Source organism: Scyliorhinus torazame, chromosome 10 (assembly GCF_047496885.1).
Source record: "Scyliorhinus torazame isolate Kashiwa2021f chromosome 10, sScyTor2.1, whole genome shotgun sequence".
Lineage (NCBI taxonomy): Eukaryota > Metazoa > Chordata > Chondrichthyes > Carcharhiniformes > Scyliorhinidae > Scyliorhinus > Scyliorhinus torazame.
In genome coordinates, this window is record NC_092716.1 from 170,339,956 (window position 1) to 170,363,442 (window position 23,487).

Sequence of the window (23,487 nt, forward strand, 5' to 3'; positions counted from 1 at the left end):
GCTCGACGCGTACGCCCTCCCACGCATATCAGACATGGTTAACCAGATTGCACAGTACCGGGTCTTCTCAACGGTGGACCTGAAATCCGCTTACCACCAGCTCCCCATCCGTAAATCGGACCATCCATACACCGCCTTCGAGGCAGACGACCGGCTATATCACTTCCATTGGGTCCCCTTCGGAATCACCAATGGGGTTTTGGTCTTCCAAAGGGAGATGGATCGAATGGTCGACCGGTACAGCTTGCGGGCCACGTTTCCGTACCTAGACAATGTGACCATCTGTGGCCATGATCAGTAGGACCACGACGCCAACCTCGCTAAATTTTTTCGCTCCGCCACTCTCCTCAACCTCACGTATAACAAGAAGTGTGTTCCGTACAAACCGCTTAGCCATCCTCGGCTACGTGGTCCAGAACGGAGTTCTGGGGCCCGATCCCGACCGCATGCGCCCCCTCATGGTGCTTTCCCTCCCCCACTGCCCCAGGGCCCTCAAACACTGCCTGGGGTTCTTCTCGTATTACGCTCAGTGGGTCCCAAACTATGCGGACAAGGCCCGCCCACTCATACAGTCCACTCATTTCCCCCTGACGGCAGAGGCCCAACAGGCCTTCGCCCGGATCAGAGCTGATATTGCCAAAGCTGGAATGCATGCTGTAGACAAAACACTTCCTTTCCAAGTAGAAAGCAATGCATCGGACGTCGCCCTTGCCGCCACCCTCAACCAGGCAGGCAGGCCCGTGGCATTCTTTTCCCGCACCCTCCATGCCTCCGAAATTCGGCACTCATCCGTCGAAAAGGAGGCCCAGGCTATCGTTGAGGCTGTGCGACATTGGAGGCATTACCTGGCCGGCAGGAGATTCACTCTCCTCACTGACCAACGGTCGGTAGCCTTCATGTTCAACAACACACAGCGGGGCAAGATCAAAAGTTACAAAATCTTGCGGTGGAGAATCGAGCTCTCCACCTATAACTTTGAGATTAAGTATCGCCCTGGCAAACTCAACGAGCCCCCAGACGCCCTATCCCGAGGTACATGTGCTAGCGCACAGGTAGACCAACTCCGGACCCTGCTAGACAGCCTTTGTCACCCAGGGGTCACTCGGTTGTACCACTTCATTAAGGCACAAAATTTGCCCTACTCCGTCGAGGAAGTAAGGACGATCACCAAGGGCTGCCAGGTCTGTGTGGAGTGCAAACCACACTTCTACCGGCCGGACCGTGCGTACCTGGTGAAGGCCTCCCGCCCCTTTGAAAGCCTCAATGTGGATTTCAAAGGCCCCCTCCCCTCCTCCGACCGACACATGTATTTCCTCAGCGTGATCGATGAATACTCCAGTTTTCCCTTCGCCATCCCATGCCCCGACATGACGTCTGCCACCGTCATTAAAGCCCTTAATTCTATCTTCACTCTGTTCGGCTTCCCCGCCTACATCCACAGTGACAGGGGATCCTCATTCATGAGTGATGAGCTACGCCAGTTCCTGCTCAGCAGTGGTATCGCCTCCAGCAGAACGACGAGCTACAACCCCCGGGGAAACGGACAGGTAGAAAGGGAGAATGGGACGGTATGGAGGGCCGTCCAGCTGGCCCTACGGCCCAGAAATCTCCTGGTCTCCCGCTGGCAAGAGGTCCACCCTGATGCACTACATTCCATTTGCTCATTACTTTGCACTGCTACTAACAGTGCACCGCATGAACGTCTTTTTGCCTTCCCCAGGAAGTCCACATCCGGGATATTACTCCCAACTTGGCTCACAGCTCCGGGAACCATGCTTCTCCGTAAACATGTGCGGCTACACAAGGCGGACCCGTTGGTGGAAAGGATGCACCTGCTCCACGCAAACCCACAGTACGCCAACGTGGCGTTCCCCGACGGCCGCCAGGATACCGTCTCCCTCAGGGACCTGGCACCAGCAAGTTCCGCCCCCACACCACCCCCGTCGCCGCCGTCGCCACCCTCCCCTCCCCCGCCACCACCATCACCCCCCCTAGGACTGTCCATCCTCCCCCTGCCCATCCCCGTTGATGAAGAGGATTTTGGCACGCTCCCAGAGTCAACTTCGACCACGACAGCACCAACATCGCCGGCTCCACTTCGTCGGTCCCAGAGGACGATCAAAGCGCCGGACCGGCTGAACCTCTGACCGGCCCACCGGATGACCAGAGACATTTTTTTTCCACTGTTCTGTAAATATTAAAGATTGGGAATTGTATATAGTTATCCTTCACCCCCGCCGGACTCAATTTTAACAGGGGGTGAATGTGGTAAACCACTGTGTTGCTATATTAAGGGTTGAACGGTAGAACCTGAACTATAGGTTCACCTGGGCCCCTGCAAGCTAGCTCCGCCCAGGAGCCGGGTTATAAATACGCGTCGCCTTCAGCTCGCAGCCATTTCGTCAGCTGCTGTAGGAGGCCACACTTCAGATACTAATAAAGCCTCAGTTTGAATTCAACTTCGTCTCCAGCCAAATTGATCATGCCTCAATCATATAGTAATTGATTTATAACAACACAGAAAGAGGCCAACTTCTCCAACTTTACCTTGCAGCTAAAATCCTTCAGCCCTGAATTGCTCTGGCAAATCTCCTCTACACCCTCTCAAGGCCCTCATGTCCTTCCAAAGTTGTGGTGACCAGAACTAGGTGCAATATTGGCGTCTGGCATAACCAGCTTTTTATACAAGTTTTGCATAACTCCCCTGCTTATGTACTCAACAGCTCTATTTATGAATCCCAGGATCCCATATCCTTTGCTAACCATTCTCTCAATATGTTGATGTGTGACAGCTCAAATCAGGCTTGATTTGTGTATCGAATATCATACAAAGATATACATAAGCTGATTCCTCATAATATTTGGCCATACAAAATCTAAAAATAGTTCAAGAGAGGTATGGCAATTGGTTAATTGAAATTTAGTTACTTTACACAGAGTGGCTATGTGAACATACGTTCAAGGAGGCAGTGGAGGTGGACAGTGCAGGAAGATTGAAGAGGGAGTGGGAGAGATATGTGGCAGATAAAGTGACCAAGAGGATGGGAGATGAAAAAGTGATGGGTATTTTCAATCTTGGGAACTGCAGATGGTCTTACAGTGATCTCTTCTAGCTCTACACATTGTTGTGTTCTTGTGGCGGGAGGTCAGGGCAAGCATTCTCGTTGCTGTTGTCTACATAGGCTATCAAGCCAGTGATAAGTGCCAAATTGCATTGGTGGACATGTCCATGTGCCCAGTCAATGCTGTCATGGGAAGCCTGGAACAACTTCTGCTCTATTGCTGCTATAAACGGAATTCACAGGAATCCTCAGGCGTGGCTGGAAGTAATATTCAATAGTTTTAATTTACAGGACAAAAACTTGGATCGAAGACTCTGTGCAACTTTGAGAGAGGAGAAACAGATGATAGTTAACAGCTCGTTTGTGTTTAAAGCAGATACACACTATTCCTGGGGGAAGCATTTTGAAATATTAAAAAAGTCATTCCCTAATGACAGACCGTGGTTTTTAACAGGATTGATTAAGCTTCTTTTTGGTTAGCTGAAAGAAAAATTATAATCTATATTAATTGTAGATTTCAAGATATTGGAAATGCACCAAAGAGTGTCCAAAGTTATTCTTCTTTTACTGAGAGTTATGCTTCCAGGCCAACCGAGAAAATCAATTGCCTGCCTTGAATGTTTGAATTTCTTTCTATTACAATAATTCATTGTTTTTTTAATGTTTACAATAAGAGTGGAGGAATACTGGGATACCGACAGCATACAGGTCTGTAGTTCCACTGCATTTCCAACACAATTTCGTGTTTTGGAGTAAGTCAGGGATTATTTTGAAGCTCCTCGTCAACTATTGCTTAGTTGGTCTTGGGGTTTATGAATACTGGGAGACACGAGGTCAAATCAATGCTTATTCTGGAAAGGCGTAACAATGACGATGAATGGGTTTCTATGCACTTGCTGTATCCACACTCACTGTGTGATCTCCATGAAACCACAGGAAGCTGCTGCATGTAACGCTGTCCAGCCTTCATTATCAGGTTGATTAACATTAGCTCCATGCTCCAGCAGAAAAGTGACCATGTCCAGGTTTTCATCGATGCAGGCCTATCAGAGAGAAGGCAACAATCAGCGAACAATCTTACTTGGCTGCTTCCCCGCACGATACCATCTCTTTTACTGTACCCAGCGTCAGAGGCAAGCTATTAAAATTAGTTACTCAAAATTCTCCTGCAGCACCGGCCATTTTGATTTACAGGATACACGTCAAGAAAAGTTGTACAAGAGCGAAGTGTGCACAATATGGAAGGCCTAATATAAAAAGAAAACAGAAAATTATGGAAATATTCAGCACGCCATGCAGCATCTATGGAGAGAGAAATGTTTTCCTCTCTTTTTATCCGCAATTTGTATTTCTCCCTACCCCTGTCCCTACCCCAGTGTGTGTATTGCTTTTTCTCAATTGTGTTTCTCTCCCTCCCTCTCCTCGTTGCTCTCTCAGGTCTCACTGAGATTCCAAGAGATACTCGATGGTCCCAATTCGCTCAGGCTTATAATCGGCAATGAAGTGGTGAGTTCCTAATACTGGGGAGGCCAGCAGGACGGAGACAACAGTTTGGTTCTAGGTCACAACAGCTACCGTACTGTGTATGCATGAACCACACATAGGTGGGCCATTCCGCAAACCCTCGCCCACCACCCCAAGTTGCCAGCAGCAGGAGCACTCGGGAGGCAAATGCTATTCTGCTCCAGGAGGGTAGAACAGGGCCATTTACAGTTTAAATTTAGGCAGCACACCTTTGGAATTGGGATCAGGGCTAACGAGAGCTAGTAGTATGTGGAGATTCGAAATAAAATTTTAAAAGTGGCTTACAGCTTTACCAAGAATATGGGGAAGCTGCTGAAGGCAGGTCATCTTGTGATGAATCCTCCAGGAGCATTTCCACACATTTAAACAGAGTTGACAACCCCATTCTCGCAAGAACGAGACTGAGAGGTTGGGAGTAAAGAGGACAACATCAACACCTGGTAGCCAGAAGCTTGCAATTGCAACGTGACAAACAAGAAGTTTACATCTATTTATTCCATTATAAATCTGGATATAAAAGGTTTACCCAAAGTAGCTTGTCAGTAAGGGTAATAGCTTGACAGAATGGGTAATGTTGCCGTCAAAAGGTTTCTATTGTATATACACAAAATAACTCTTACTGAGTCCCTGACCCCTTACTCTGTTAAAGGTGTGAGTTATTGTTAAGATAAAACTTCATCGACAGAGGCACCCTCCTGTACTACATAAATTGATAACCACCACATACAATTCGAGCACGGTACTAGGGGAAATCTCAGCCATCTCTGGTTTGTACAACTCAACTCTGTACCGCTGGTTCCATCGTTTGAAAGGCTCATGAACGCTTAGGGGAGAAATCCTGTAAAAATTATGACGAACATAATTGCACAGCATAATGGAGGAGATTGGGAGGGGTGGTGTGGTGAAGGGAAATGTGCAGGGGTGGGGAAGGGGAGGGCTGAGTCACAGATACTGCTATTGAATTGTAAAAGCAACAAGGAAGTTCACAAATTATGAGCAGTAACCAAGGCGATTGACAAAACAAACAACATAAATCCTCTTCTATCAGGAAGCTCCATCTGAACAGGATCCCCAAAGTAGATATGCATCTGGAACAATCTCAACAGTTCAATTTTCTTAAAGTGGCTGCGAGTGTGCCTTTGCTTGTCTGCTTTTTGAGTGTGGGTGGAGAGCAGGACTGGGAGAAACAGCACCAGCATCCTTACTGAAAGAGTGGCAATGGTATCAATCGGATTACTGAATGGCTCCCAGAAGCCGGAAACATCAAAATTAGTGGACCAGTCCAAGCAAAAAAGAGAGAAAGCTCTTTGGGTATCAAAGCTGTCTTCATCACTTGGCTTCAGAAAGTTAATACACAGGTAAACCAAGCAATTAGGGAAGCAAGAGATAGGTTAGCTTTTATTGCAAGAGAGTACAAGTACAATGGTAAGGAAGGTTTGCTGGTATTATATTGGGCTTTGGTGGGATCACACTGGAGTACTGCCCACAGTTTTGATCTCCTTACCAAAGGAAGGATATACTTGCCTTCGAAGGGCTGCAACGAAGGGTCACAAGATTCACTCCTTGGACAACAGGGCTGTCCTATGACAAGAAATTGAACAGAATGGACCTGTATTCCCTGGAAGTTCGAAGCGGTATAAAATTCTTTAAGGGCTTGAGTGGGTCGATGTTGTTTCCTCTAGTTAGAGATTCAAGAAGAAAGCCTCACAGTCTCAAAACCAAAGGCTGGCCAGTTAAGTATGAGATAAGGAAAAATTTCTTGCCTCAAGAGGGTGGCTGAGCTTTGGAATTATCTACCTACAGTCAACTCTCAGTCACCATCAACTGGTGTATTCTCCATGGCAATGCCTCTATCAATCAGAGTCCACTTGCCAATTAATCAGCACTCTCCTCATTCAGTATAATTACCTTCCCGTACATTGGTGTTCTTGTGAATTGTCATCACGAGTGTAAGACAAAAAGCTTCATCACAAAAATCAATTTTATTAAGTAATACAAGAAAAATTCGCTTAATCTCACCTCAGCTTTATCTCACCTTAAACTTGTGTCGTCTGGTATCAATGGTCTATTGGAAACAGTTTATTTACTCCATCAAAAATAAACTTCATTAATTTAAATACTCTTATTAAATCTCTCCTTAACATTCGCTGCTTTAATGAGAACACCCTCAGCATCTCTACAGTCTTTTCAAATCTGGTACAGTTCTTCCAAAGCTCTTCCACATCTTCTCTAAGGCTTGACATCTTTCCTAAAGTGGACTGCCCAGAATTAGGCACATTACTCCATCTGGGGCCTAACCGGTATTTTATAAAGGTTTAGCGTAGCATCCTTGCTTTTGTACTCTTTGCCTCAGTTTACAGAGGCAAGATTCTGTCTACTTTCTGCTGCCAACTTCAAAGATTTATATCCATAAAACCTCGGGTTTCTATCTGAAAACATACCTTTTGCTTTTTAATTGCTTATTCTCGTTCTTCCTATTTTAGTGAATTACTTCACAGTCCTCTACATCCATCTCCAGCTGATGCTCATGTGCATCCTGGGGCAAGGCCTGTAGACACATTGTAGTTGGGGCAGATAGAGATTGCGAAACTTGGTAGCTTCGAGAAGACTGTCCAAACATGACTGAAGGGTGGACGATCAGAGTAAAAATTAATTCCTCTCTGAATCTCTAATGCAACAAGAGACTGTACAATGAGGCTGGAGAAGTAGTAAAGGGAACAAAGAAATAGCAGAGGCATTGAATAGGTACTGTGCATCACTCTTCAACGGTGGAAGAAACCAGTGGGATACCAGAACTTCAAGAGGGTCAGGGGGCAGAGTGAGTGTAGTGGTCATCACTAAGGAGAAGGTGCTGGGGAAGCTGAAAGGCCTGAAGGTGGATAAATCACCTGGACTGGATGGACTACATCCCAGGGTTCTGAAGGTGATAGCTGAGGAGATTATGGAGGCATTAGTGGTGATCTGTCAGGAATCACTGGAGCCAGGGAGGGCCCAGACCACTGGAAAATGGCTAATATAACACCCTTGTTTAAGAAGGAAGGGAGGCAGAAGATGGTAAATTATAGGCCGGTTAGCCTGACTTGGATTGTTGGTAAGATTTTAGAGTCCATTATTAAGGATGAGATTGCGGAGAACTTGGAAGTGCATGGTAAAACAGGGCTGAGTCAGCACAGCTTTATCAAAGGGAGGTCATGTCTAACAAATCTGTTGGAATTCTTTGAGGAAGGGCAGCACAATGGCGCAGTGGTTAGCACTGGGACTACAGTGCCGAGGACCCGGGTTCGAATCCCGGCCCTGGGTCACTGTCCGTGTGGAGTTTGCACATTCTCCCCGTGTCTGCGTGGGTTTCACCCCCACAACCCAAAGATGTGCAGGGTAGGTGGATTGGCCATGCTAAATTGGAAAAACAAATAATTGGGTACTCAAAATTTAAAAAATAAGAATTCTTTGAGGAGGTAACAAGGAAGTTAGACAAAGGAGAGCCAGTGGACGTGATCTATTTGGATTCCCAGAATGCCTTTGACAAGGTGCTGTACAGGAGGCTGCAAAATAAGATAACAGCTCATGGCGTTAAGTGCAAGATACTGGCATGGATAGAGGATTGGCTGACTGGCAGAAGGCAGAGAATGGGGATAAAGGAGTCTTTTCAGCCTGCAGGCGGTGACTAGTAATGTTCCACAGGAGTCAATGTTGGGACCACAACTATTCATGATATAAATTAACGATCTGGAAGAAAGAACTGAGGGCATTGTTGCTAAGTTTGTGGATGATACTGTATGCAGAGGGACAGGTAGTGTTGAGGAAGCAGGGGGACTTGGACAGGCTAGGAGAGTGGGCAAAGAAGTGGCAGATGGAATACAACGTGGAAAGGTGTGAGGTTATGCACTTTTGTAGGAAGAATAGTCATAGACTATTTTCTAAATGGGGAAAGGCTTCGGAAATCGGAAGCACAAAGGGACTTAGGAGTCTCGGTTCAGGATTCTCTGAAGGTTAACATGCAGGTTCCAGGGCAGCAAGGTGACGCAGTGGTTAGTGCTGCTGCCTCACGGTACCAAGGTCCCAGGTTCGATCCTGGCTCTGGGTCACTGTCCGTGTGGAGTTTGCACATTCTCCTTGTGTTTGTGTGGGTTTCGCCCCCACAACCCAAAAGATGTGCAGAGTACGTGGATTGGCCATGCTAAATTGCCCCTTAATTGGAAAAAATTAATTGGGTACTCTGAATTTATAAAAAATAACATGCAGGTTCCTTTGGCAAGTAGGAAGGCAAATGTAATGTTAGCATTTATTTTGAGAGAGGGCTAGGGTATAAGAGCAGGAATTTACTGCGGAGGCTGTGTAAGGCTCTGGTCCAATCCCATTTGGAATATTGCAAGCAATTGTGGGCCCCATATCTAAGGAAGGATGTGCTGGCCCTGGAGAGGGTTCAGGGGAAGTTCACAACAATGATCTTGAGAATGAAGGGCATGTCATACGAGGAGCAGTGGAGGACTCTGGGTCTGTACTTGATGGAATTTAGTACTTGATGGAATTTAGAAGGATGAGGTGGCATCTCATTGAAACGTACAGAATACTGAGAGGTCTGGATAGAATGGACGTGGAGATGTTTCCACAAGGACGAGAGACTAGAACCTGAGGGCATAGCCTCAGACTGAGATGAGGAGAAAGTTCTTCAGCCAGAGGGTGGTGAATCGGTGGAACTCATTGCCGCAGAAGGCTGAGGAGGCCAAGTCACAGTGTTTTCAAGACAGGGATAGATAGGTTCTTGATTAATAAGAGGATCAGGGGTCATGGAGAGAAGGTAGAAGAAGGGGATGAGAAACATATCAGTTATAATCACTTGATGGGCCAAATGGCTTAATCCTGCTCCAATGACTTATAGTCTTACGGTTCTCTTTACATCATCCTGAAGTTTCTTACTACCCTCTTCAACATTTACTCAATTTCCTGAGTTCTGTGCTATCTGCAAACTTTGAAATCATGCCCCTTGTACCCAAGTCCAGGTCATTGCTTTACATCGAAAAGAGCAATGGGCCTAATACGGACCTTTGGGAACGACACTGTATGCTTCCCTCCAATCTGAAAATCAACCGTTAAACTTTTTGTCTCCTACTCAAAATTGGATCCATACTGTCACTGTCCCCTTGACCCTCTGGGCTTGAATGTTTTCAATAATCCTATTAGATGATACTTAATCGAAGGCAACGTGCCAAGGATAATTTTACAGGGAACACAGCGACCTTATTAACAACCTCTGATAATGGGAGAAGCAGAAGTGACAACCAAGCAGTAATCCAGAATCAGAAGATGAAGGCCAGCACACGTGACTGAAAAAGATTATTCATGTGAGATGGAATTAATCAGTGGAGGGGCTTAAAGGCACACAGAATCAGTGGATTTTTGGGAAAGTCAAAGATGGTTGATGTACAAATGAAGCCTGAACCCCAGATTAATAGAAATTTTTGAAAGGCGCTGATGATGAGGAAAATGGTGTGAAATTCATCCTCAAAATGGTGGAATTAAATGGAACATAATGTGGGAAAATGTGAAGTTATCCACTTTGGGAGGAAAAACAGAAATGGAGAGTATTTCTTAAATTGCAAGAGATTGGGAAATTTTGATATCCAAAGTGTGTCCTTGTTCATGAGTCACTGAAGGCTAACATGCAGGTGCAAGAAGCAATTAGGAGGGAAGATGGTATGTGGGCCCTTATTGCAAGATGATTTGAGACAGGAGTAAAGAAATATTGCTGCAGTTGTATAGACTGCAGCTGGAATATTGTATACAGCATCGGTTTCCCTACCCAAGAAAGGATATACTAGTCCAAGAAGAAGTGCAACGAAGGTTCATCAGACATTTTCCTGTGATGACGGATGTTATGACCGCCTAAGGGGTCAGAACCTACATTGTATCAGATTCCCTTCCTACACCTTGGAATACGATCTTCCCAGGTGATTAGGGAACGGACCTTACTCCCAACTGGAGGAACCCCCACAGAATATGAACGCCGACCTGAGAGCAAGTCGGGAAGAAGGTCCTGATGGGAGTGGAGAGTTATTGTATTGTGTAGTAGAATAAACCTTGTTGTATCCTGTCTCCTCCCCAGGTGATTAGGGGAGGAGCTTACTCATATTGGGGCTCGATTGGCTGTAACATCTACACCTAGATTAGCAGTGCCTATGCCAGATGTACCCCCGTGGGCTAGAAGGGGTGTTGGTTAAATTTTCATCAGTTTTTTCCCCCGAAGGTCTCGGTGCAATTAAGGGAGAGATGGCCACAATCAGCGTGGATGAGAATGCTCAACCTAGGTATTTTGAATGCAAGATGGACCGGTTGGAACAGTTGAGAATTATCCGCCCTGTCCATTTCGCAAATTGGGGCACACCAGTGGTCCCAGTAATGAAGCCTGACAGGTCAGTGCGACTGTGTTGCGACTCTAAGATGACCGTCAACTGAGCGTCCCGTCTCAACCGTTAACCAGTCCCACAAAGTGAAGACCTTTACACCAGGTTCAAGCGGGGGCAAGACTTTCACAAAGCTGGACTTGAGCTACGCATACCTACAGCTGATGCTAGACCCGGGGTTGTGGAAATACATAACGATCAACACCTATCGGCGTCTCTACAAATACACCCGTTTGCCATTTGGGATCTCCTCGTCCCTGCGTAATATTCTCGCGTGTCATGGAGAATATGTTATGTGGATTACCACAAATGGTTGTCTACCTGGACAACGTCCTCATTACCAAAACCTCCTATAAGGAGCACATGGAGAACCTCACCGAGGTCCTAGAGCCGTTCGCTCAGGCCAATGCCCGCCTCCTGAGAGAGAAGTGTGTTTTTCATGCACCTGAGGTCATGCATTTGGGCTACCGGGAAGACAGCAGGGGTCTCCATCCGGTGGAAGATAATGTACAATTGAGACAGTACATGTTTGGAATACTCTACCAGATAATGTGGAGGAATTAAAGGCATTGGAGGAGTTCAAAATGTAAGTGAATGTCCAGCTGAACGAACTGGAATAACTGGACAAGCTTGATTGGGAAAAGTCTTTCCTCATATTTAATATTGCACCGTCATGTCTGCTGGAAAATAAAAACGCATGTCCAAAAAAGGCAGGAGTAATGAAATGATGGAGCGATGTTAGTCGTACCAATTTCCCTTATTCTAATGTTAGATCTCTGCTATGCCCAGCATTGCTAGAGCCAGACAAGGCCTTTGAAATTCAGAGACTGAGTCAAGCTCGAGGGAAGCGGTTTGTAATCCTCGATCAGCATTTTGAGAGAGATTGGTCAGAGACACCAGTTGTTTCATAGAACATAGAATCCTTACAGTACAGAAGGAGGCTATTCATCACATCGAGTCTGCACCCATCCTTCGAAAGACCACCCCACCCAGTCCCAATCCTATTCCTGCAATCCCACCCTAAGGAGCAATTTAGAATGACCAATCCACCTAACCTGCCCATCTTTGGACTGTGGGAGGAAACTGGAGCACCCAGAGGAAATACACACAGACACGGGAGAATGTGCAAATTCCACACAGACCGCCACCCGAGGTCGGAATCGAACCCGGGAACCTGGTGCTGTGAGGTGCAATGCTAACCACTCTGCCACCCCCCCCCCCTTTCATTTCAGCTGTTGCAAGTTCCACCAACCTACAGCGGTGCTGAGTGTCCGCCCCTCCCTTCCTCTGATAGGTTCATCAGCAGAAGCTAAAACCTCAGCGAGATCCAAGCCAAAAAGAATCATATTATACTCATCCAGAAAAAAGCAAGTCGATGGCGTATTTAAATAAATAAATAAATAATCTTTGTCAAATGTAGGCTTACATTAACACTCCAATGATGTTACTGTGAAAAGCCCCTAGTCACCACATTCCAGCGCCTGTTCGGGTACAGCTGGTATGGGAATTGAACCCGCGCTGCTGGCCTTGTTCTACATCCCAAACCAGCTGTCTAGCCCACTGAGTTAAACCAGCCACATATTTATCAGATGAGCAGTGTCATGATATTCAGATAAACATCATGGTGCAAACACACATACACACTGATGGACAGATCAACGGACCAATCAATACACACGCAACATCACAGCCAAGAACAGACACACTATAAAACGGGGAACACGACACTGCCGATGGATTCCAGCAGGAGACAGCTCAGGGCACAGAGCTCACAGCAAGCCACTCAGACATTCACCATGTGCTGAGTGCCTCTCCAAGATAGTTTTAGGGCTGGGTCCACAGGTTAGTGGGTAATGAACGAACCACTGTAACCAGTTTACAAATGTTAATAATGTTAGTAATAAAACTGAGTTGTACCTTCCGCAACCGTGTTGGTTCGGCTGTGTAGCAGAGCACCCAACACGACAAGCAGGAGTCTAAATTGATCGCTGTGTAGCCATTGCAAGACGAATGCCTTCACAGGCTGACTTTCCCCAATCTACAAACTTGCACGTAATAGCAGGTCAAAGGAGACAGGTGGCATGCCATCGTTTCAGATATGGACAGGGTCAAGATCACCAAAAATAGCAATCAGCTCAGCCCTTTGACATCCATGGAAAAGTAGACGTCAGTGGAGAGTTTCACACATTGGAAACCCTTGGCCAATAAGACAAAGCAGCTTATTTTCAACGAAACAGCCGATCCAAAAGATTAAAATCAAAAAGGTCAAAATCTTTAGTGCAATGCCTTCAAATTACAAGTCCCCAAACTTTTTATTTCATATTGAAATTGGCATTCAGATTAAATTTTAGAAATGTGTGGACAACTAGTTCAAAAACTAAGCTACTCATTCCCAAAACAATTGGCTGACAGCCTTCCCTCCCATAACTGCAGTCTGCAGCTCTGGGATGAGTTAACATCCCAGGCTTGAGGCTGTAGGTCACTCATTCTCTCTTTCTCTACAGAGTACATCGACAGAATATGTCAATACAGAAAATTCTGGCCAAACTGTCAAAGAAGGCGGGAATGGAACACTTCAGGACATGTACCTCACAGAGCGACTGACAGGAGCTGGTACAACATTAATAACTAAAAACAGTACAAATTAGTTATATATAGAACTATGAGGGGTCGTGGGATCCAGGATTTTTCCCACAAGTGCCCTCTGGCCTATTAAATCAAGAATAACAAATGCTTTTGGCTACGTTTCCATCAGTCACTGGAACAGCAAGAAAACCCCTTCGTTCACTGGCTCTGACATTATTAAACCACATCTCTCTGATTCTGTGTTGCCCATTTCTCAGTTAACGAATCCACAGTCTGTCAATAGCGGCCACCATATTACAGTCTACATTAAACTGCATTTATGTCTACATTAAACTGCATTTATTTCAATGCAAGGGGCCTGACGGGCAAAGCGGATGAACTCAGGGCATGGACGGGCACATGGGACTGGGATATTATAGCTATGACTGAAACATGGCTAAGGGAGGGGCAGGACTGGCAGCTCAATGTTCCGGGCTACAGATGCTATAGAAAGGATAGAACAGGAGGTAAGAGAGGAGGGGGAGTGGCGTTTTTGATTAGGGAGAACATCACGGCAGTACTTAGAGGGGATATATCCGAGGGTTCGCCCACTGAGTCTATATGGGTGGAACTGAAAAATAAGAAGGGAGAGATCACCTTGGTAGGACTGTACTACAGGCCCCCAAATAGTCAGCGGGAAATTGAGGAGCAAATATGTAAGGAGATTACAGATAGCTGCAAGAATAATAGGGTGGTAGTAGTAGGGGACTTTAACTTTCCCAACATTGACTGGGACAGTCATAGCATTAGGGGCTTGGATGGAGGGAAATTTGTTGAGTGTATTCAGGAGGAATTTCTCATTCAGTATGTGGATGGACCGACTAGAGAGGGGGCAAAACTTGACCTCGTCTTGGGAAATAAGGAAGGGCAAGTGATAGAAGTGCTAGTGAGGGATCACTTTGGGACAAGTGACCATAATTCCATTAGTTTTAAGATAGCTATGGAGAATGATAGGTCTGGCCCAAGAGTTAAAATTCTTAATTGGGGCAAGGCCAATTTTGATGGTATCAGACAGGAACTTGCAGAGGTAGATTGGGGGAGACTATTGGCAGACAAAGGGACGGCTGGTAAATGGGAGGCTTTTAAAAATGTGTTAACCAGGGTGCAGGGTAAGCACATTCCCTTTAGAGTGAAGGGCAAGGCTGGTAGAAGTAGGGAACCCTGGATGACTCGAGATATTGAGACTCTGGTCAAAAAGAAGAAGGAGGCATATGACGTACATAAGCAACTGGGATCAAGTAGATCCCTTGAAGAGTATAGAGATTGTCGAAATAGAGTTAAGAGGGAAATCAGGAGGGCAAAAAGGGGACATGAAATTGCTTTGGCAAATAATGCAAGGGAGAATCCAAAGAGATTCTACAGATACATAAAGGGGAAAAGAGTAACTAGGGACAGAGTAGGGCCTCTTAAGGATCAACAAGGGCATTTATGTGCAGAGCCACAAGAGTTGGGTGAGATCCTGAATGAATATTTCTCATCGGTATTCACGGTGGAGAAAGGCATGGATGTTAGGAAACTAAGGGAAATAAATAGTGATGTCTTGAGAAGTGTGCATATTACAGAGGAGGAGGTGCTGGAAGTCTTAAAGCGCATCAAGGTAGATAAATCCCCGGGACCTGATGAAATGTATCCCAGGATGTTGTGGGAGGCTAGGGAGGAAATTGCGGGTCCCCTAACCGAGATATTTGAATCATCGGCAGCCACAGGTGAGGTGCCTGAAGATTGGAGAGTGGCGAATGTTGTGCCCTTGTTTAAGAAGGGCAGCAGGGAAAAGCCTGGGAACTACAGACCGGTGAGCCTAACATCTGTAGTAGGTAAGTTGCTAGAAGGTATTCTGAGAGACAGGATCTACAAGCATTTAGAGAGGCAAGGACTGATTCGGGGCAGTCAGCATGGCTTTGTGCGTGGAAAATCATGTCTCACAAATTTGATTGAGTTTTTTGAGGGAGTGACCAAGAAGGTAGATGAGGGTAGTGCAGTAGACGCTGTCTACATGGACTTTAGCAAAGCCTTTGACAAGGTACCGCATGGTAGGTTGTTGCAGAAGGTTAAAGCTCACGGGATCCAGGGTGAGGTTGCCAATTGGATTCAAAATTGGCTGGACGACAGAAGGCAGAGGGTGGTTGTAGAGGGTTGTTTTTCAAACTGGAGGCCTGTGACCAGTGGTGTGCCTCAGGGATCGGTGCTGGGTCCACTGTTATTTGTGATTTATATTAATGATTTGGATGAGAATTTAGGAGGCATGGTTAGTAAGTTTGCAGATGACACCAAGATTGGTGGCATAGTGGATAGTGAAGAAGGTTATCTAGGATTGCAACGGGATCTTGATCAATTAGGCCAGTGGGCCGACGAATGGCAGATGGAGTTTAATTTAGATAAATGTGAGGTGATGCATTTTGGCAGATCGAATCAGGCCAGGACCTACTCAGTTAATGGTATGGCGTTGGGGAGAGTTATAGAACAAAGAGATCTAGGAGTACAGGTTCATAGCTCCTTGAAGGTGGAGTCGCAGGTGGACAGGGTGGTGAAGAAGGCATTCGGCATGCTTGGTTTCATTGGTCAGAACATTGAATATAGGAGTTGGGACGTCTTGTTGAAGTTGTACAAGACATTGGTACGGCCACACTTGGAATACTGTGTGCAGTTCTGGTCACCCTATTATAGAAAGGATATTATTAAACTAGAAAGAGTGCAGAAAAGATTTACTAGGATGTTGCCGGGACTTGATGGTTTGAGTTATAAGGAGAGGCTGGATAGACTGGGACTTTTTTCCCTGGAGCGTAGGAGGCTTAGGGGTGATCTTATAGAGGTCTATAAAATAATGAGGGGCATAGATAAGGTAGATAGTCAACATCTTTTCCCAAAGGTAGGGGAGTCTAAAACTAGAGGGCATAGGTTTAAGGTGAGAGGGGAGAGATTCAGAAGGGCCCAGAGGGGCAATTTCTTCACTCAGAGGGTAGTGAGTGTCTGGAATGGGCTGCCAGAGGTAGTAGTAGAAGCGGGTACAATTGTGTCTTTCAAAAAGCATTTAGATGGTTACATGGGTAAGCACGGTAGCATAGCGGTTAGCGCAATTGCTTCACAGCTCCAGGGTCCCAGGTTCGATTCCCGGCTGGGTCACTGTCTGTGCGGAGTCTGCACGTTCTCCCCGTGTGTGCGTGGGTTTCCTCCGGGTGCTCCGGTTTCCTCCCACAGTCCAAAGATGTGCAGGTTAGGTGGATTGGCCATGTTAAATTGCCCGTAGTGTCCAAAATTGCCCTTAGTGTTGGTTGAGTGGGGTTACTGGTTTACTGGGTTATGGGGATAGGGTGGTGTGGGCTTGGGTAGGGTGCTCTTTCCAAGAGCCGGTGCAGACTCGATGGGCCGAATGGCCTCCTTCTGCACTGTAAATTCTATGAATCTATGGGTATAGAGGGTTATGGGCCAAGTGCGGGCAACTGGGACTAGCTTAATGGTAAAAAACTGGGCGGCATGGACTGGTTGGGCCGAAGGGCCTGTTTCCATGCTGTAAACTTCTATGATTCTATATTCTGCTTTCCTGATCACCATTTTTGCAACTCGAGGGGATGAAAGTATCCGGTTCCTGGAGCAGGGTTGCCAACTGTGATTAAGTGTATTCCTGGAGGTTTCATCATGTGTCTTGCCCTCATGCTGCAGCCGTTAGTCAGCCAACATATCCATCTTTGCAATTCATTGCCTTCTACGTCAATCAGAAAGCTAAAAGACTCATTGCCCAATTGCACGGTGCTCGACTGTTAGACAATCAGCTCTTCCCATCCCTCCCATGTTCAATATTTTTAGATCTGATGAAGAGAAATGGTCAAAGAAAATGACAAAGAAAAAAAAATAATTTTAATGCCCTGATGATTTTTCTCCAGAGTTGCAAACAGCAGAGTGCTGGGGATTGATCTTCAACTCCTGGAGACTCCAGGCCAATCCTGAAGGGTTGGCAACCTTATCCTGGAGTTGCTTGCAAATCTACAACCCAGATTCTTCCTAATCAGAGGAGAGGTAAAAAAAAAAACAACATTGAGAAAAACAGAAGCTTGGCACAAATGACTAATACAAGAACCCAAGGGGAGGGGAGAAATCTTCCACCTCACCATTCAGGGCAGCTCCAACAAACACCATTGCGGATTCCACTCCACACACTTAATATTGAGGAATGGTTAGTACAAATTAGCACCTTGGCGGATTTTGCTATCATAAAAAGATGCTCAATATACATGCAAGCTGTACAAATCCCCTGAAACCCTCCCCCTGCACCCCTAAAGGTAAATAAGCAAAATCACGTAAACAAATCTCCATGAGGTTGTTTCATTCGAAAATAATCAGTGCCTAGAGATAATCGTCTCCATGTAGTACTTTGTATTTTTGAGGGAATATTTTAAAAACCCTCTCCACGTGAAACTCCTGCTCCTCCACACCTCTAGGCCCGTCTCCCACAAGCATCAGCACTCATCCTAATCGTAAGTCAACGTAACGCCTTTCATTCTGTTCTATGTGCAAAGGTGAGACAATGTGAAACTTTAAAGAGATAAAGCAAACTGGTAGGGGGGCGGGAAGATGGACATATTCAATCTGTCGCCTTGGCCCCTATTTAAATCAGTACTATCGTGAAGCTGCTTCCCATGGGAGATCTGGTTTTGCTTTTTCCAGTTTGGAAGATTGAAAATGGGACAGAATGCTCCGATTCTGTGCAGCAAATGATTTTGAACTTGATGTGACCTCTGCAGCTCGAAAGAAACACTGGTCTCAGTGTAGGCCCCAAGCAGGCAAAAGCCCTCCTCCAACAAAAAAAAATGCTCAGCAAATGGAAAAGAAGCTAATTCCTTCGAGCTAACTGGCTGTAGTGACTTGGAAAGCATTCACATCAGACTGGAAAGGAATGCATTGCAGTGAAAATTAGACATTGTGCACCAGCTGGGCTATGAACACTGCCAACCAGCACTGACCTCCTTCTTCGAGTCATCTCCTACAGCCAATCACCTCCAGGAAATACTCAAACAAATACACGGCTTTCTTCACCCACTGCGCCTCAGGTTCACGTTCCACATTGTACACAACCACCACCCCACCCCCATCTCCTCTACATGCCCCAGACATACCCGCAACCCTGCTCAGCTAATCCTGAACACAGCTCTCCCTTTCTCCCTATATTCTTGATGAGCCTGCCAGCTAATACTCCAGATTCTCTCCCCCCCCCCGCCTCCCCGCCACCACCCGGCCCACATCCTCTTCTACCTTCCTGAGCTCCCCCACCCCACCCACCTTGCCACTGCAGCTATTGTTCGACACTGTAACTTCATACTACACTGCAGTGGTTGGAGAGTTGCCAAAATGGAGTCTGGGATAAATGATCTGTGACTGGACTGCGACCTGGCAGTGTATTATAATGCCAGGCTGCCCCCTTTACTCACTGTAGTTAACTTCACAATTGACCCACTGGCACCGATCTTTTCTCCCCTTGAAGCCAGCCAAAAACTAAATTGGCAAAATCAGCTTTCAGTAGATCCCAGTTTATGTCAAAATTAAAATTGAAATTGTTCATTATGGGGGGGAAAATGGACTTAACCAGCAAAATAACTTTTGGAAGAATAAATGATATATCCTTGGAAATATTAAACGCATCTATCTTCAGAGAGGTCTACTGTTACATGGGGGTGACGTACATCATAAGCTATGTCCTCAGCACTTTCACACTCGAGGAAGTACCTCGAGTTGTTTACAGGCGACTCAAGGTGTGCCCTGTGCCAATGCTGCTCGTTGGTGCATTTAGATCATAAAGCATTCTTGGCAACAAAACGAGGAACAGCAGTTGCATGTATCATGCTGGAAATGTACCTGCTGATGTTCATCGTTCCAGATCTTTATGGGTTCAGTCATCAAACAAGAGTAGTACTGGGCTGCTGTTAAGAGCTGATTAGTTTTATTTAATCTAACGGCACACACTAAGGGCTGAACTACACCACTCCCATTCCAGAGAGGGAACAGTATTACCTGGTCTCCACTCACTCCTGAATATTCAGGATCTGACACTAATATCCTGGCCCCATCTTTGGCGCTCACTGCAATTGGACTACTTACATCAGCGAGGTGGATGCTGTGGCCTTGTCATTTAAAACTTAGTGAGAGGAGCATCAGGCTCCTATTTGAGCAACTTGGCTGAAACCAATGAAAAATAAAATATGACAGATGTTGAAAATCTCAAATAAAGATAGAAAACGCTGTCAATCAATGAAAGAAGGGAAGGGGGTTTCACGCAAATTGTAAAGTTTTCTGTACTTTCCAATGCTGAGACAGATCCAGAATTTTCCATTTTTCTTGCCAAGATTGATAATCCAGTTACTTTGGCTATCTCACTCCATCCGAGCAACCCACGTCAGTTGATAATTGGGGGTAGAGGGTTATGTTGGACAAATTACTCGGTGTACGTTATAAAGGAAGCAATTGTAGAACGACTAGATGCCTGCTTAGTCGTTGCCCTCAGAAACTATTATCCATTATTACATCCTGCATTCCCACTGTTCAAATAGCTCAGACACAGGAAAGTAATAATTGTCAAGGTCAAACGGCTCAATGTGCGAGACTAGGTCAAGAATTTGAGACCGTTCCAAGAGCTGAACTTGTCTCTCTTTTTCAGATACACTATAAAAGAGGCAGCATTCATCCTCTGCACAGAGGTGCCAAATCCTGAAGTACAAAGCTACATAGAGAGGAAAGATTCATTTCAGCTTACAGCATGGACCAGATCGCTCTGAAAACTCTGTTTGCTTCTCATTGCTGGGGTTCCTTTGACAGGTACAATCCACACATCACTGCAATGGGCATTGTAACTGGATTGGAAGGAGTACAGTACCAGGCCACGCAAGCGAGAGCCGAGAGGTGGGCAGAGTAGCAGTCGGGAGCTGCGAAGACGACGAGGCAAGTGCCAACATTGTGTCCCGGGAAACTTGGGAGCAACAGCCAGTGGGAGCAGGCGACTCAACCAGAGTCAGAAGCCAACCAGGCAGCAAGGCTGAGTGAGAGAGCGCTGTGCTGGAAAGCAACCAGGCTGGGCAACAGGGGTGAGATTTTGTGCCTTGAATTTTGCGAGCTGAGGTTAGGCGTGGTCAGGCGAGCATTGACATAATTGCCAATATTCGCTGGATATGTGAATGCACCTGACCTCGTTACAAATTCTTCTCATCACCTTGCTGATTTTTCACAATGACTTTCTGACCAGCACAGAACTCTCTCTAAGTTTCATGTCTGGTGCATCATGACTCATCTTCATTTCTCTTGCTTTTCTCTTCCTTTGCTAGTGACACCAGGATTACAAAAACGAAACTTTGTCCTATTCATGCGTTTAAACACTAACTCTAAGGTGAGCAACTTGTTATAGACTGTAGGGTGATTCTGTAGGATTAACATTGTTTAATCGGTGTTAAAGAGAAACATGGGAATTTTGGCCTACCTTGTCACCTATCAAATACTTCTGCACAGACCTTTTCACACAATCTGAATACTGGTGATATGGTGGCATCAGAGTGTGTTTGAATCCAATATTACGCAGACATATTTCAAATTCTTCTGATGTAAACCGAGGGCATTATCTGACCATCAACTGAAAACTCAAAAACATCTTCTCCAAGTCTCAATAGTTTGGGCATTTGTGATATTGGACACAATCACCTGCTATAACAATTGATCAACACGGTACTCTGTGCATTCCACGACAAAGACATCTACATATACTGGTCCCCATGGTTTTCAGGTGTTTGACATGAATGAAATGAAAGGAACCTTGCTTGGAACATTCCTCACTCAGAGACACACTTCAGAACTTTCCCCAACTCTTCGTCATCTCATTCTAGACGTTGGATACCAAAAACAACTTGGCTGCTACTTTTATATGGACTGTCCCTGTATGCTCTGAATGAAGTTCTTCTAACAATATCCCACAAAGCTGTGGTGGAATAATGACTCTTAAACCCCAAAGGAGGCAGCCCGGACCTATGCTCAATTCATTCTCACATGTGAAATATTGCTGCAATTTCTCATTGCATGCATTAGGCCAGCCATTCATAATATACTTGAGTACTTTACTCAGCACCACATCCTGGCGAGGTTCTTCACTTGTTTCGCTGGAAACACTGGAAATTAAATAGTGTATGTAAAGTAATTTATAGGTAACGCAATAGCTAGAAATGGTGGATCTTCATGAGCAATCTTCCCAGTGACAAACACACAACCGTAGTCCACAGTCTCATTGTCCTGCACACAACAGCAAGCCGCAGTCCCAGTGACACTCTCACAACTGTGACCCACTATCCCAGTGACATTCACACAACTGTGACCCACTGTCCCAGTGACACTCTCACAACTGTGACCCACTGTCCCAGTGACATTCACACAACAGTGACCCACTGTCCCAGTGACACTCACAACTGAAACCCACTGTCCCAGTGACACTCTCACAACTGTGACCCACTGTCCCAGTGACACTCTCACAAATGTGACCCACTGTCCGAGTGACATTCACACAACCGTGACCCACTGTCCCAGTGACACTCTCACAACTGTGACCCACTGTCCCAGTGACATTCACACAACTGTGACCCACTGTCCCAGTGACACTCACAACTGAATCCCACTGTCCCAGTGACACTCTCACAACTGTGACCCACTGTCCCAGTGACACTCTCACAACTGTGACTCACTGTCCCAGTGACATTCACAACTGAAACCCACTGTCCCAGTGACACTCTCACAACTGAAACCCACTGTCCCAGTGACACTCTCACAACTGTGACCAACTGTCCCAGTGACACTCACAACTGAAACCCACTGTCCCAGTGACACTCTCACAACTGAAACCCACTGTCCCAGTGACACTCTCACAGCTATAACCCACTGTTCCAGTGACACTCGCGCAACTGAAACCCACTGTTCCAGTGACATTCACACAACTGAAACCCACTGTCCGAGTGACACTCTCACAACTGAAACCCACTGTCCCAGTGACACTCTCACAACTGTAACCCACTGTCCCAGTGACACTCTCACAACTGAAACCCACTGTCCCAGTGACATTCTCACAGCTGAAACCCACTGTCCCAGTGACACTCTCACAACTGTAGCTCACTGTCCCAGTGACACTCTCACAACTGAAACCCACCGTCCCAGTGACACTCTCACAGCTATAACCCACTGTTCCAGTGACACTCTCAGAACTGAAACCCACTGTTCCAGTAACATTCACACAACTGAAACCCACTGTCCCAGTGACAATCTCACAACTGAAACCCACCGTCCCAGTGACACTCTCACAGCTAAAACCCACTGTTCCAGTGACACTCACACAAAACTGTAACCCACTGTCCCAGTGACACTCTCACAGCAGAAACCCACTGTCCCAGTGATATTCACACAACTGTAACCCATTGTGCCAGGGACACTCACACAACTGAAACCCACTGTCCCCGTGATATTCACACAACTGTAACCCACTGTGCCAGTGACACTCACACAACTGAAACCCACTGTCCCAGTGACATTCACACAACTGAAACCCACTGTCCCAGTGACTCTCACAGCTATAAACCACTGTCCCAGTGACACTCTCACAACTGTAACCCACTGTCCCAGTGACACTCGCACAGCTGTAACCCACTGTCCCAGTGACACTCTCACAACTGAAACCCACTGTTTCAAGTGACACGCTCACAACTGTAACCCACTGTCCCAGTGACATTCTCACAAATGTAACGCACTGTCCCAGTGACACTCTCACAACTGCAACCCACTGTCCCAGTGACACTCTCACAACTGTAACACAATGTCCCAGTGACACTCTCAGAACTATAACCCACTATCCCAGTGACACTCTCACA

The 23,487-nt window shown here is 46.0% G+C and overlaps 1 protein-coding gene across 4 annotated transcripts in view; it reads right to left on the bottom strand.

The window, feature by feature from the left end:
- The window catches only part of LOC140431032 (protein phosphatase 1 regulatory subunit 12A-like), a 349,337-nt gene that overhangs the window by 201,527 nt on the left and 124,323 nt on the right, over positions 1-23,487 (bottom strand). For all 4 annotated transcript variants that reach the window (XM_072518929.1, XM_072518928.1, XM_072518930.1 and 1 more), the window contains exon 2: positions 3,975-4,105. In XM_072518929.1, coding sequence (XP_072375030.1) covers positions 3,975-4,105 — 131 coding nt within the window. The remainder of the gene's footprint in view (positions 1-3,974; positions 4,106-23,487) is intronic.